The 15,118-nt window shown below is 42.3% G+C and overlaps 1 protein-coding gene across 1 annotated transcript in view; it reads right to left on the bottom strand.

Moving 5' to 3' along the window:
* LOC128303564 (protein dead ringer-like) overlaps positions 1-15,118 on the bottom strand; it is a 101,001-nt gene that overhangs the window by 65,480 nt on the left and 20,403 nt on the right. Inside the window, exons 3-5 of the mRNA XM_053040554.1 lie at positions 14,638-14,795; positions 14,054-14,541; positions 13,611-13,711 (exon numbers count right to left, since the gene is read on the bottom strand). Of these exons, the coding sequence (XP_052896514.1) occupies positions 13,611-13,711; positions 14,054-14,541; positions 14,638-14,795 (747 nt within the window). The remainder of the gene's footprint in view (positions 1-13,610; positions 13,712-14,053; positions 14,542-14,637; positions 14,796-15,118) is intronic.

Genomic DNA, 15,118 nt, shown 5'->3' with positions numbered 1-15,118 from the left:
ACATAATACCGAAAGAGAACTTCGCAAGGAAAGCTATTGAAATAAACTGTATTTGTAATGTACAGGCAGTCCCCGAGATACGCGAATTCGGAGATACGCGGTTTTTGAAAATTTGACAGCTGAGCTAGTTTATAGTACAAAATTTCAGCAAAATGGTGAAAAATTGGTCGATAATACCTTTTATGTCACATAAATTATTTGTTATTAACTTATTTTAATGCAATATTTCCAAAAATCGACTGATGCGCTGCATTAATTAAATGCAGAGAAGGAAGTCGACTCTGTGATTTTGAGGTATAAACGAAATTGCACCAGGATTCGACTTACGCGGAAAATCGAGATACGCGGATTATTCCCGGGTTATAGCGGTCCGCTATAATAGCGTATCTCGGGGACTGCCTGTAATTCCAACTAATCTCGTCCATGAAGATGACGATCAGTCTAGCAAACCACATTATAGCAAAACAGAATACTTTGAATCGGCAGAATTCTTACTAAAATATTTCCTATAGTAATTCATATTAATAACAACTAATGATAATAATAATAGTTTATAATCAATTATAATCAAGCTACATAGAAAACTCAAGAAACAATTCATCATTTGTGAATAAAAATTAATAAAAAACAAATAAACGCTGGCATTTTAATAAAGATTTCGAAAGTCGAAGAATGTTTTTTACAATACCAAAAATCTAGAGTAGAACATATTGACCGGTTTCTTATATGCAATCAATTAAATTATATTATTTAAAAGCAACTGGTAAGCTTTTGGAATGTAAGGCAAACTATGAAATCTATCGATAAATAAATTTGTTTATGAAATGTAAAACAGAATAGATATTCACATAGAAATTTACAATATACACTAAAAAATCCATTATTAGCAACTTAGATACTTAGAGTAAATGCTACGTCAGCTTCGATCACATCTCCAACGCAACGGACGTTCCATACGTCACAGAAATCTTCTCCTACCGATGCGTGCAAAGAATGTCGGTAATTAAAACCATAACTTCTGGCCACAACAAAACACTTCTCTCACGGTCAGCTGGCGGCTGGAAAGGTGCACGATAGGCAGGGGATAGAATATTGCACCAGAACACGACGGGTCGGACGCGCGCGCGTTTAGACCTGCGGGGACCAAGCGCATGACCCCCATTCGTTGGCTTTCCCTGCGTCTGTTTCGCTCGAGATGAAAAGCGAAGTTCAGACAAAACTGCACACGGCTTCGGGGGCAATTAATAACATTAGCGAACCTGTGGAGAACATATGTCCCGAGACTCACACCTCGCACGAATTTCTTCCCTTATGCAGCTTGAAGTTTCGACAGGATGTGTACGGCATTGGAAAACAACATACAGCGCATGGAAGCGAACGCCATGTCTCTGCCTACAAACGCTTCATATGCGGTTTTATGTGATTGCATCCGTGGCTTGTAATGAAAACGCTGTAGGATACAAAATTGCACGCGGAAGGCTGTCGGAAGATATCTCGCGGGTATTCTGTGGTATTTTTTACCCACAACTCTTACCGATGCCCAGAAAAAAGATGCGAACAAGCGAGACAGAAAGCGATCATTAGTACGAATCATTTTAATCAGCCGTAATTACTAGTTTTATATCTCGGAGGCATACTACGCGTGCGATTCGCGCAGTCGCCTCGTGCCTTTCTCTCGCGCACTGTGAAGTCAGCCAGCATTCATTCGAGAGGCCAAAAGGGCGTTAGCGGTTGCGATGCACCGTGTGCATCCGTACGCTGGCCAGCCCAAACAAGACCGTACCGTGTCTCATTTGTCTCAGACCCGGCGTCCGTGGTTTTACCGATGGAAAATTGAAGAACCGGGAAAACGGAACGGACACTCGGACAGGGGCGTTTACTTGGCTCGTGGGTCTTGCCGAGCCAAACGTCATTTGTGTCACTGCCGGCGGCGGACCAAAGTTTCTTTAGTTTTCGCAAGGCGAGATTCTAAATATTTCTCAGACTGTGAACCGATAAACCACTGAAGGAGGAAGGACTTTATGATGAACGTACACCCATCAAACGAGTTGCTCTTTGACAAGCTCTCAGGGAAAACACAGCACGGCCAATGATAAATCTCTTTATTTGGAATGTTATGCATCGTGGATTAGGATATGCTAATCCATGCAAGAATGTAGCTTGGAGAGAAAAATAATTTATTTGAGTTTATGTACATATACACTGCAGCCTTGTTTATAACTTTGCTCCCTAATGATAATTAGAAAATAAAATCAGAGAAACTAAGAAGAAATAAAAATTTCATAAATAAAATATAAAACGAAATAATGATAACACCAATAGTAATAATAATTAATATAATACTAATAAGAAGAAGAAGAAATGCAATTAATAACTTACTTATAATTCCGATGAAAGAAGTGAAAAACGATAATCAAACAAAACAAGCAAATAACGAAAAGAAAAAGAAAAATAGCTAGAAATGTCTTTGAGAATTCCAATTATTTCGCAATTTTGATGGTTTTCAATAACTGAAACGCCGAACAAAAAGCTAAACAAAATCAATCTAAAACATTCCCTCCTGTTTCTCGTTGTCCAAAACATGAATCCTTCAAAGTGTATGCATCTTCCTGCGGCAAATTAAATACCAACCGCCCGATGTACTGGAGCCCATGCATACGGGCAAGCTAAACGATGGGCATCCACCATCACAGGGCTTCTATTTATTTCGTTAAAAGTCGGTAATTTATCGCTCCGTGCCGTTGAAAGAATGAATAATTCAAAACAATTTATCATGTTGCGCTCGTCGACGTAACGTTCGATCGTCATCGGAGTTCCTGCCATCAGCCGTCCTACTGCTCCACCGCCGCTTGCCGCTCATCGCAAATCACAATGGACTAAAAATGAACGATTTCAGGTTGCGTGTGTATGGGACGCGACGACATCCCGCGATCGATGATGGGGAAGCAGCAATAGAGCGAGGCAAAGACGGGAACGGAACGGTGAAAACAGAGAACCGAACAAATATTGAGCCACGGTAAGAAATGAGTGCAGTTTGAATATAATTTGAAAATAGAAAATAATTACCGCACGGCGTCTTACGGTGTGTTACTGTACATAGCATTCGGTGACGAGAGCATTAATATTAAATACTAATACCGTCATCTTACTTTCTACCATCATCTCCTTACATCTTTCACAGCCCCACCGGTTGCTCTGCACCGTTTGTTGATGTATCAATTTCCACCAAACAGCATGGAAGAGACTGGGCATTAAATAATTACCACACTCTGAGCACAAACGAACGCCATTCAGCCCATTCAAGGCTCGGGGGAGCCCGTGGGAGTCACCAAGCAGCCTTTTACCAATTTTTTTCCTCAATGTCTGAGAGGGTGCAGGTGAATGTGCGAACCAAGTCTATAATCCCACCCGCAGATCTCACCCCATCAGGCACCCATTCATCAGTGAAACGTTTTGTCAAACATAACCAAACAAAACAAAAAATACCGAACCAGAATATGAAAGATCGTCTCACGTCTTTTAATCCTCGTCGATCAATCCTTTGCTTCGCAGGCATCGCGCGAGCTGACAAGATTCCCGCGGCGAGGGATTAGTGGGCATGACGGTGGGAGGGGAGGGAACGGTTGTTGTGAAACGGAAGAAATAAGTTCATTCATGCCGCGTGGTGGTTTGCTAAATGGTATGGTAGGATTTGAATAAAGAGCTGGCAAGATGCGACATCAGCGTGTCGTTCCCATTCTCACACACCCTTTCGGAGGTGTTGACTCTATTAAAAGAGTTCCATTTTCATTCAATTTGTACCACGGTGCCTCGTATTAATGGTGTACGTTTTTCACTGTACGCTTCTCATCACCTCAGCGCTGAAGAACAACACTTCCTTCTTTCGCACCTTTCGCACGATCACGGCCACACTGGAACGATCGGCGGCGGTTACATTGTGGCAGCACATGGCAGCAGAAAGGCAGAAATAAAATTTATATTACTCATAATACGACCACAATTTATCAAACGACCTAAAACTGCTCTGCTCTTTACAGCACGGCTTTACTGGCTTGGGCTTGATGATGGACGTGTTGGAAATGGTGAAAGAACGATTCGTTCCATGAATGATTTGAGGCGCTTAATCTTTGAACTAAACTCATCTTCCCAACTCGAAACGGTTGTTCCGTATTAAGAACATTATCGTAATACTACGTATGTTGAAATTTAAAACTGCATCGTCGTAAGTCACTAACGGAATTGTGAATACAATATATTAAATTTTAAATTCAAATCATACCACGAATTGAATTCTTCTCGAGATCACTACGGGAATTCCTAATTTGGCGTAAGCTTTTCAACACATTTCATTTAAACTTCAGATCAGAAATTACAAACTGAACAGCAAACCAATATTTAGCTTCCTACTGAAGATCTGTTCAAGATAGTTTTTAATCATTCCAACTGAAAATCAAACAGACTAGCAGCAAACATAATAATTAATATAAAAATACGCCAACAGTCAGACATGCATACATTCTATCACAATCATGACATAACGATATGCATTCAGCATGCACTTCGTTATGCATACTGCACTATTTCTGCACTGATATGATGGATTTGCAACAAAAAAGGATCCTAAATTAATGCCTGCGTCGTGCATCTGCAATCACGTACCTAACACGCAACACGTACCGTAAAAGGGTTGCGCTCCCGCACATGATTCTCATTCGCTCACGCAAAAACCTCCCAGCAAGTCCATCCTCAGGAACGGAACCGCTCGGTATGCATTCACCGTCGCATCACCCACAGCGATTCACAAACAGAGATGCAAACGCGTTGCACAAGAAGCTGAGCGAAATTAACATTCTCTTGGTTCGGGGTTTGTTTGTATCCACCCGCCGAAGGAGACCCACCAGCGGCCATGATAAATGCACCGAACAAGCGCGCGAAAAAGAGTAATGTACATCATGTAAAACACTATAAAACGTCTATCAGCAAATTAATCTACCACAAACGAGGTACAGGCGTACCCGTGTCATGTCTCCCGCATGCTTCTTTCGGTGGCGTTCGCCTGTTTATTCCCATGGCCGATCCTGCTGGTGGTGGCGAATGTACGAGAAGTGCAGTTTCTTCACACTGGATGCAGTTCAGCTCTGCAGTTCTCAGCCCTTTCTCTCTACTCTCTGTGTTCCGTCTAATCCGGTATGCACGAACGAGCCTGATCGTTGGACACAAATCATCGCTCGAAACGTACGCCAATTCACACTTCCATCGTCGATGAGATTGGAACGAAGGGACCACCGGGTAAAAGCGGATCTCGTTGTGGCTGTGCTGTGCCCAAACGACCAGTCAGTAGAAGCGCCGGCAAACATCTAAGCGAATTCTTTCACTCAAAACCGTTTGTGCAGAAAAGCGAGCTGCATTAAACAGCAATACTTTATGGCGGGAGGTTTTCACCAATTTTTAAGCGTTTCGGTGCAAACTTCACTGCTTTTGGAAGGTGTACTGTGTGGTCGGCCCTGTAAATGTCATTCTGAAGAGTGGATAATCATAGCCAGAAAAATGATGCGGCATCGTAAAGATTGTTTAATATATAGCGATAATAATATGGATATTTCTGTGAACCGAGCGTTAGGGGGACTGTCGAAATATGTTTGTTACCTCTAGTAAACTCACTGTTTTATTTAAGGCATCGGATTACACCTCAAAACAATAGTGAACTAGTAAGAATTGCAGTAATCTGCAAGATAATAATACTTTCTGCTATCTCTCCCAATGCCATTTTACCGGATGATTGTTTAACCGTGCAGCTCGGAAATAGCAATTCCAAAGAAAACAAGATATATTCCTTGCAACATCGTTGATAGAGGAAATGAAAGACCCAATTTTGTAGAGCTCAAAGACAAAGACAAAGAGCTCAAAATTTTAAAATGAAACTACACTTGTTTGCAACAATAAAACAATAATACATACGGGAAAAATTACACACTTACAATTAAATTACTTGAATTATTTCAATTCCGTGTAATTACACACTAAATTGCCTTGCCTATAACACATTTTACGCTAATTTATATCATAAAACGAGATACAAAAAAAAAGTTCAGAAAATCTCTACTCTCTCCCTCTCTCTTTCTCTCTCACTTTTTATCTCTTCTTTTTCTTTGACTAAAAATACTTATTAAATATAAATTGAAAATAAAGTATTTTAAGGTGGGTAATTTCTTCCTGCTTTCTCTTCTCTTTCTCACGATAAAACTGATCAAGGAATCGTTATCAGGATAAAGATCCTGATGCTTCCCTGATCTTGATGGAAATCCCAAACACCATAAATGGCAAAATATAGCTTCTATGAGTTATAGAACAAAAAACATCTTACTTACATTGTGTACTAGCTAAGGTCATATTTGCTCAGCGAGAATATTGAATTCGAGCAGAGAGATTCGATCCTCGAACTACGATGTGTTAGATCTCAAACATCGTTAAATGTTGATGTAAAAATCAAATCTAATTATAAGTAACTGATATTGTGAGCAGTTAACAAATTTTATACTAGTCTCTCTATTCAACAAATACGAGCGTGCATAATTGATTCCAGCAACTGAAAAAAACTGGTTGAAAAGCGCAAAGCGTAATCAAACTCAAACTGTAATGATTTTGCTACAGCGGCTTTTGCACCAAGCACCGAAAGTGTTAACTCAATTAGTGTATTTATTCCACATTCCAAAGATTCCTAAGAATAATCATATTCCTAAACAAGCGGCATGATTATTTCGGGTTAAGCATGTTGCTAACGACATTGGTTCGTTACGCTGATGATAATTTGTTCAGAAGTTCATTTTTTCAAGTTCACTGAGCAGTTAAACTCGTTAATCTGTTAAAGAATTCCATTCAAACGGGACTGCAGATTTTCACTCGAGTGTTCTAAAATAGTACCGCAATGCTAAATATGCAAACACCGGGCATTGTATGCGGTTCAAAGAAAGGCGCACCATGTTGAGAAAACTAACAATAAGTAGTGTCATGGAAGACTTTTTTCAATGCACTTTTCATACATCATCTATGAAATAAACTTTTAAAATGATACATTAATCAGCATGCCGTATGAGAGTGTTGTACAAATGTTTGTATCCAATGATGCAGAAAATTAATTTGCATGCATCAGCTGCCTGCAAAATTCCAAAAATCCTTGGTAGCCATCTACCTCACGGCAAGATAGCGCGCTGCGTTCTGCGGTAGCAGAAACTCGGCAACAAATTGACCAATCAATCTTGTACCAGCGCAGAGGACGCAGTGGGGCCGACGGAGTGGCAGTGACCAACCGCTTTTATTTTGCTCCCTTTTTCATCCCACTTTACACTTTTCCATCCATCCATCCCGGACGGCTGTCGATGCAACGGATACGCGCAGCAAGCGGATATCTTTTAAATGTATTATTTCTCAGCTCCCGAATGCACACAATCCACCGGAATCGCATCATTATGCTCACGCATGTGATAACAATTTTCTGCACAACCATGCCAAAGAAGGCAGAGGCCAGCGAGCGCGCCCTCCACTCCTAACCGTGCTCGAGCGAGACTGCACTTGCGCTGTGGTCCGGGCAGTTAATTCTGCCGCCTCCCGGAAAAGGATGTCCGAAGGATGCCCCTCGGCTCGGAATAAAGGGCAAAGAGTGTGTGAGTGCGTGTGTATGTGCACAGCGCTAAAAGAAAAAGAGACAGCAGAAATATTAAACACGATGCCCGATCGGGCCGCTAAGTTTCAAATACAGAAGCTTTCGTGATAAGCTTATTTAATATAATTTGAATATTTTCCCAACACCTCGCCGACCCTTCTGCCATCCTCTCTGCTGTCCACGCAGCGCACACATGAATGCGTTTTATGTTGTTTTGTGGAAAAAAAATTGGCCAAACATAATTTATAATATGAAAGAAAAACCTGTCTCGAAAACTTCACTTCACCCAACCGCCCCACCACTATTACCCCCCCACCTTGACGCGTCGCCCTGAGAAAGTGAAGGATGAAATAATTTAGGAAAATTATCATAACTCCCGTCGCTAGAGGAGATCGAAACGATTGTTCCCCGCACTGCGAGCGATCGACCGATTGTTAGTGTCCTCACACCATCGTCGAGTGGAGAACATCTTTCAAATCTAAATCGGCTAAATCACTTTGACGTGTCTCGGGAGAAAACTGCACGAGAGGCGAAGGGAAAAAATCGTGAATGGAACATTTCATGACTAACCAATTAATTTCGTTCCTATAGATTATGTGCCCCCTTTTTTTGCTTCTTACAAACATCCACAACGTGCATGCTCCGAGACCTTGAACTCTGCGGTTTTGAACTCTCCGTCCCGATCGTTTGTGGAAATCCAAGATCGCGTGGGGAAAATATTGACAGGAATTCAAAGCAATTTCTTTTTCCTTTCTTCCGAAAATTAACAGCAAAACCGATTAGATGGCACGTTACCATGTCAGCATAACCATGCCACAGAATCCTTGTGGTACAGGCTGATCATCGTTTTCCTTTGCATGCACGAGGCGGTTGCATTAGAAGCTATTTTTACCGTCGCACATCGTACTTCAATACGTTTTGAAAAAAAAAGCAACCGGGAAAATGCCGATGATCCTACGACGCGACGCAGCTTCGAATAAAACAGCCGGCGCTTTTCATACGGGGGTTTGAAAGATTGCAAGATGGATTTCATCTCGCTGAAATTATTCACAAATATAATCAATGGCTAGAACACTGGCAAATCAGTCGGAGGGAAGGAAAGGCGAAACGAAAGGTCCTAATGTAGCTGTCATCTTTCGGGCAAGTGATGATGAGTATCGTTGAACCTGTCAGTTCGAAAAAGCAAAGTCAAAAAATTTTGGTTAATCGTTTTAAAGTTATTAATTTACATTGTAAATTGATTAAGTATTCTCTTGCATGGCAAAGAGTTTCCGTTTCTAAAGCGAAAATGAAACTGTTTTTTTTTTTCAAATGGAAAACTTTTTGATATACAGTTTATTCCATAAGCGCACGAATCAAATCGTGTTTGAATTTGTTGCGTAACCACAGACGAGTAATAGAGTGTATTACATTGCAAAACCCTTGAACACAGACTTCCAACATGGCACGAATCTTATTCATAGACATGCGCATCCTAGAAAACCCCGTTCCGGAGGGTATTTCCACACCATCAACTATGTTGTATGCTGCAGAGAACATAGAACGTCTGCCAACTCCCAAACGTGCAGGGTGTATACACTAGAGGAAAGGAAGCGATATATACCACCCGTACGGGCAAGAGTAGGAAAGCTAACCAGCAGCTAACAAAATTGAAATGTGACTAAAAGACAAATGCATCGGCATATATTACAGCTGCAAAATAATGAACATACCGATACCGTTGCCTTACGCGCGAGTGTTGATGCATGTGCATTCTGTAATGAAACCTGTCCCCTTTGTATCCCCGGTCGCCCCTTCACCATCAAGGAAGGTACAACCCTGGGCCACCTTCTTCTTCGCCAGTCACGACAAGGACCTTCAGACTTTCGTCGCCTGATGCTTCGTCGGCCCGATCGCTCGGGTGCACAGAGGCACACAATTAGACATCCATTTTTCGGTTTCAATTTCACTGCAGTGTGAAGCGATGTGTTTGGTACAGGCGATTGAGAGGACGGGCCGCGTGGTGCTGTGTACGCAATGGTGTATGCGCGTGTGGAGTACAAGCTGCATGCTAATCAAAAGGTTTTTAGTTTTTCCGTGCGTCATGAGCGATGGATTCATTTTCCTTTTGCACTCTGATCACTTAATCTCGTCCAATTGCGATAGAAGGTGATTTTGACGTGGTTCGCCATCTTAATACACGACTCACGCGCTCGTTACCTTTATTTGTGCGGGATGCTGAACGGGGGCCCATGCATCGTTTGCAATAGAGTACGCATTGTAATTTAAGTAATTAGATGCTCAGTAACGGTTAAAATCACATTGTAATCATGTTACCATCGAAGATGCAAAAAGCTCTACTGGTAGTGGTTTAGAGCTACAAATAAATAATATCAAGTTATTTCATAAGGAAAGTCAACACCAAAGCCTCATGGAGTTTACGACTTAAGAATAAAATAGTCCTTCAGATAACACCGCACAAATTTCAATGGCAAATAAAGTACAACATTGCTACAAATTTTGTTGCAAAAACATAAAAAAAACACAAATAAAAATAAATCCCAATAAAACCGTAAAATGATTGTTGGCAAATCTTTTCAAGGTCCTTCTTCGAACCATTTCTCACTTTCTGTGTCCGTCTGTATCTCCTTCGGCAAAGCCCCGTTTGCAAATGGATATTTCATTCTGTAATAATATGCATTCGGTTTCGATCCGTTTGACTTCCAAGCTAATTTAATTAGACGAACGTGACATTATGTCAAATTATATTGGCGCGTCTCGCCGGCCAAACCGCGCACGCTTGGTCTGATCTTGGGGACCGATGACGAAATGCAAACACAAAACTGCCCTTCCTTTTGCGTCGGTTCCGCGGTGAGGCGCTGCTTCATCTTGTGGCATCCGTGTGACTACGTTTCCACTGCCGAAGCTGCTCTGCAGCGGCTGACTCAGAGATGCTCTATCGGCGCAACTGATGGCCGGATGTCACAGTTCCATCGTCAGCGGTCGGCGTGTCAGACGAAACGCAAACATTGCGCGCTGCGGGACATGCTCGACAAATTTCCCAACGCCTCAAATGGTAGGCACACGGGGTTCGATAATGCATAATTTGTAATTTAGCGAAATAGAAGTAACACAACCCATGAGCAATGCCACAAATCCCGATAAAATATCTACAAAGATAGGTTTGGTTTGTTAATATTAAAAAAGGGAATAATTACTTCCATTTCTCAAACTCGCAAAACTTTACAGTTAACAGGGGCAGTTAATAGATTTAAAAACAAATCAGAAACTAAGAATCAATAGTCCGAAATGAAGTTTTAAAAATTGGATAGCACCATTCTTAGCTCAATTTGCTACGCCCGATGTTGTGTACCAATTCACCGCTATGCAACCACGTTCTACAGATTAAACTGTTCCTTCATCTAACGTTTCATCGACAACTCGAACCCGTAACGAAACAATCACAAGAACCACTTCAAGTTATTTATGGACTTTTGACCAACCAACAAGTTTCTGATGATCTTAGTGATGACTAACTCCGGCACCCCCGAAGATGTCTGTCACCATGGATTCTAGGGCGTTGGATGTTCCCAACACGGAAAGGCAAACAACCTACGAGGTTAGTGGGGATCGGTGAGGGCTACAAATCGATTAGTAAAAGCATGGAAAATAATAATATCGAATATAGTGCCGCAAGTTGATGGACGAACCGTAAACGAAAACGGAACCGATCCAGCCCGATCAGACCAAGACTAGGCTTGGGAGCGATATGGGTGCCTTACGTTTCATCGCATTAACAAACGGCTGTTTTACAGAAACATCAGAGGAAAATAAAAAAACACACACACAAACGTGTCTGCGACCGAGGGACAAACGGGACACCAGCTCAATGTTTCCTTGGGTCTCGTTCGATGTGAAAATTTATATCAAATTACTGTACACAATTTCGTTGCTGCAGGGGGTACACAACTGCTAGCTAACCGTCTGGACGGGGTACGATACTTTCTTCGTGCTCTCATCAGATGGATTAGTATGGATGGACGACCGCATTCATTGGCGGTGGCAATGCAAAGGGTAGCCTACAGGGGGAAACAAAAGTTCATGCCTGCGCGGCAATAAAATCTCGAACGGAATAATGAACACGACAAACAGTTTATGGTTACGGCATAATAATCGAACAAGCACATGTTTTCAATCGGGAACGGAGATGGTAGATCCAGTCTTTGAAATTCAACCATAGTTCAACGAATGGCAACGTACTGACAAGACGTATCGTTACAATTAAATGCACAATTTATCCTTTTCCTGTAATGAATTCTGCATCAATTTGTTTAACGCAACATTTAAAACATAAAATGCATAGGTAATGTTCGTCTAACGGTATTAGATTAGGGAAGATCACCACATCAGGTCATCAAAAACATTAAAAAACGTATAAATCATAAGTTTGTCATCAAATATGACATAATTTTTTATGTTGGGTTCATTACGAATTGCATTCACCTGTTAACAATGGTGGACAAACGCTAACTTATGCATCGGACAAACCTGCTCGTAAAGCACGCGCTCATCGCACGTGCGCAATAGGATTTTATTGGCAAAATAATGTCCAACGAAACGGAACGACTGCAAACTGTCATTACATCCTTACAAAGTGCCCTTTCATCTGCAGGTTCATAGATTTTAACTCCAGCAAATAGAGAAATCACACTGCCTAATGCATCAACAAGCTGAGTATGCGATCCATCGTTGCAGCACATGAACTGATGAGTTTCTCCCCGATCGCGCATTGCCAGACGATTATCATCGTTCGTACTACAACGAGATCGTACGGTGCCTACCGTTTGCGTTTGCACGGAAAATGAATATTCATCCCCATGACACTAGTAATAAAATGGCTCAGGACTAAAAAAGCACACCTCGCCACCGAGTGTTGAAATAGAGGCGAATGAGCGTACGTAATGGTAACCAAACGGTACACATAATACCCAATAGTGACTGCAAACTGCTGCATCGCCCTGACGCGTCTCGGCCACTTGATGATGGCAATGGTCATCTCCTCCCGTAGGTACACATACACGAAGAAACTCGCGCCACTACGGCAAATGATGGCAAGTATTAATTAATAGAAACGTGCTATTGACGCTCGATCGGCAATTAATCAGCATGTTGTGGATGCAATTTATCTAGCAAGGCAAACATGTACCCACTTCAGCTTAGAGTGTCGTGCCTGGGAGGGTATGTGTTTGTGCGTCCAACCAACACTAGGCGCAATAGCTTTCTTTAATTAGAAATTGCATTTACTGCGCTTAAAACAGAGGGAATGATCTTTTATTGTGTAATTCGTTAGGTATTTTTATTAGAATCGTGTCATTTTCAATGCTGCAAAGTGTGACAATTTATTCGTCGAATAAAGCTAAATTCATAAAACATATATGCTTTAACACGGTAGGACATTCTCTTGTTTGAAAACCCTCAGACGCATCTCACCACTAACGAAACGTGCAGTTGTTTGGGTAAGCGTTCGCATTCGCGAGCTGCGAGCTCCGTATTTATCGTTGCATTAATAGTTAATTAAAATTGTAAACATCATGAATGATTGTAACCATAAATATTGATGCTGCGACCGAGACGGGTAGCGTAGTTTTGCCCGCGTGAAAAGTGAGCAACCCTTCTCCCGGGTCCCATCCAGACGAAGGCAATAAATAAAGCTACCAAACAGGGCCTAGGTGTTCGCCTCACGCGTACGCTATAAAACATGCAATCTTTTGATTGCGAAATTATGACCCAATGGAGGAAGGTTTTGAGAAATTGCGAATCTTTTGCTGGATTTGTTTGCCTGTGCCACGCAACACGGCGCTGCCTGTATGTGGGCCATGAAGGAAGCTTGGTTGTGAATTCCGGCCCTTCCCTGCTTCCCTGGGGCTTTCCCCCGTGTCAGACACGCACCGTGGGACGACTTGCAACTTACCTGTCGTACTTGTTTGAATTGCTCCTCGAAGCTCCAGCCGTTGTTTTGTTGGGACGAGTTCGACGTTTCGCTCGAGGTTGACGAATTGGAACCGGGATTGCCTGGGGTGATTAAAAATTGGAAAGCGAAATGCGATTTCAATACCGCTGCTTCTAGAGTAATTTGTTTGTCGTACAATTGTATCCGGTTTGGTGAAGGTAGTGGAAGATAGATATGAAAGAAACAATAATTCAACTCTACAGCATAAGTATTTTCAGTTTCCTTTTTATGATTTGTACCATTTTAAGGCCAAGCAGTGGAAAGTATTAACAGTTTAACGTTACAGTATAGACAGGAATGTCAATACTTACGTACACTACTTCACCAATTTGGAATAATAGCGTACACAGTATTAATACTACTTAAGTAATATTTCACAAAAACATCGATTCCTGATAACTTACCATCCTTGCTGATCGGGGCGTTCGGTAGCGTGAAGGAAAAGTTACCCCCATTCTGAGATCCTGTTTGTGATTGTGACCCACCTCCTCCACCAGCACTACCGCTGGTATTCATAGAACCAGAACCACCGCTTCCACCACGCGGTTCCTCTCTTCCGGTGCCGAACATTCCCATCCCATTACCGGTTCCATTGGCGGCACTGGCGGCCAGAGCTGCACCGAAAGGCGACGAAGCGGCATGAAGGGCGGCAAAGTCGGCCGCCATTTGTTCACTCATCAGCGCTCCCACCTTCATGTCGCGTACCTGCATCTTTAGCTTCTCGAGCACATCGCCATGGTGGCCTGCCGCAAGCCCAGACGCCAACCCGGACAATCCCGGCATATTCATGTTGAGCGCCGTCAGATTGCCGAGCATTCCCAGCGGATGGTTCGCACCGAACTGGGCGGCGGCTGCTGCCGCTGCGGCCGCTGCTGCTGCTGCCGTCGCCTGGCTGTGTGGCGAGCAAAGGAGTTTTAGTGAAAATTAATATGATCTTAATTAGAACCGGTGACACCGCGGTCACCGTCCAACGCATCATTGGTCTTACCTTAGCTCCGAGTGATGGTCTGGACTTCTGCCAAATTCCATGCCGGATGTCATCTTTGCGTCCGGAGACGGGCGCTTCACATTAACGCCCTCGTCGCTCGACTCTCCGTCCCGGCCTGGATCCGTCTCGTGATCGGAATGTTCGTCTGCTGTGTTGGACTGGTTGAACAAAGAGAAATGAAAAAGACAAATAAGCGGTACTGTTTGATGGAAAGGAACCCAAGTGATGCATTAAACACGCTCTACATTGTGTACTTAACCATTGCTGTAATGCATCACTTCTACAGAAATATTCGATATTAATAACAATCGTAATAGAAACAATTTTATGGGAAGGGAATAAAATATTCTCTCTTACTGTCGACCAAGAAAGGTAAAAATAAGACAGAAAACAATTAATTATGAACTACGCGTCACATCAGAACATACCAGAGGAAAATAAAAACCCTCCAACACCCCTCGTATAGGAGACACAAATCGAG

Source organism: Anopheles moucheti, chromosome 3 (assembly GCF_943734755.1).
Source record: "Anopheles moucheti chromosome 3, idAnoMoucSN_F20_07, whole genome shotgun sequence".
Lineage (NCBI taxonomy): Eukaryota > Metazoa > Arthropoda > Insecta > Diptera > Culicidae > Anopheles > Anopheles moucheti.
The sequence above is the reverse complement of the archived record's forward strand: the minus strand, read 5'-3'. Positions and strand labels throughout refer to the sequence as shown.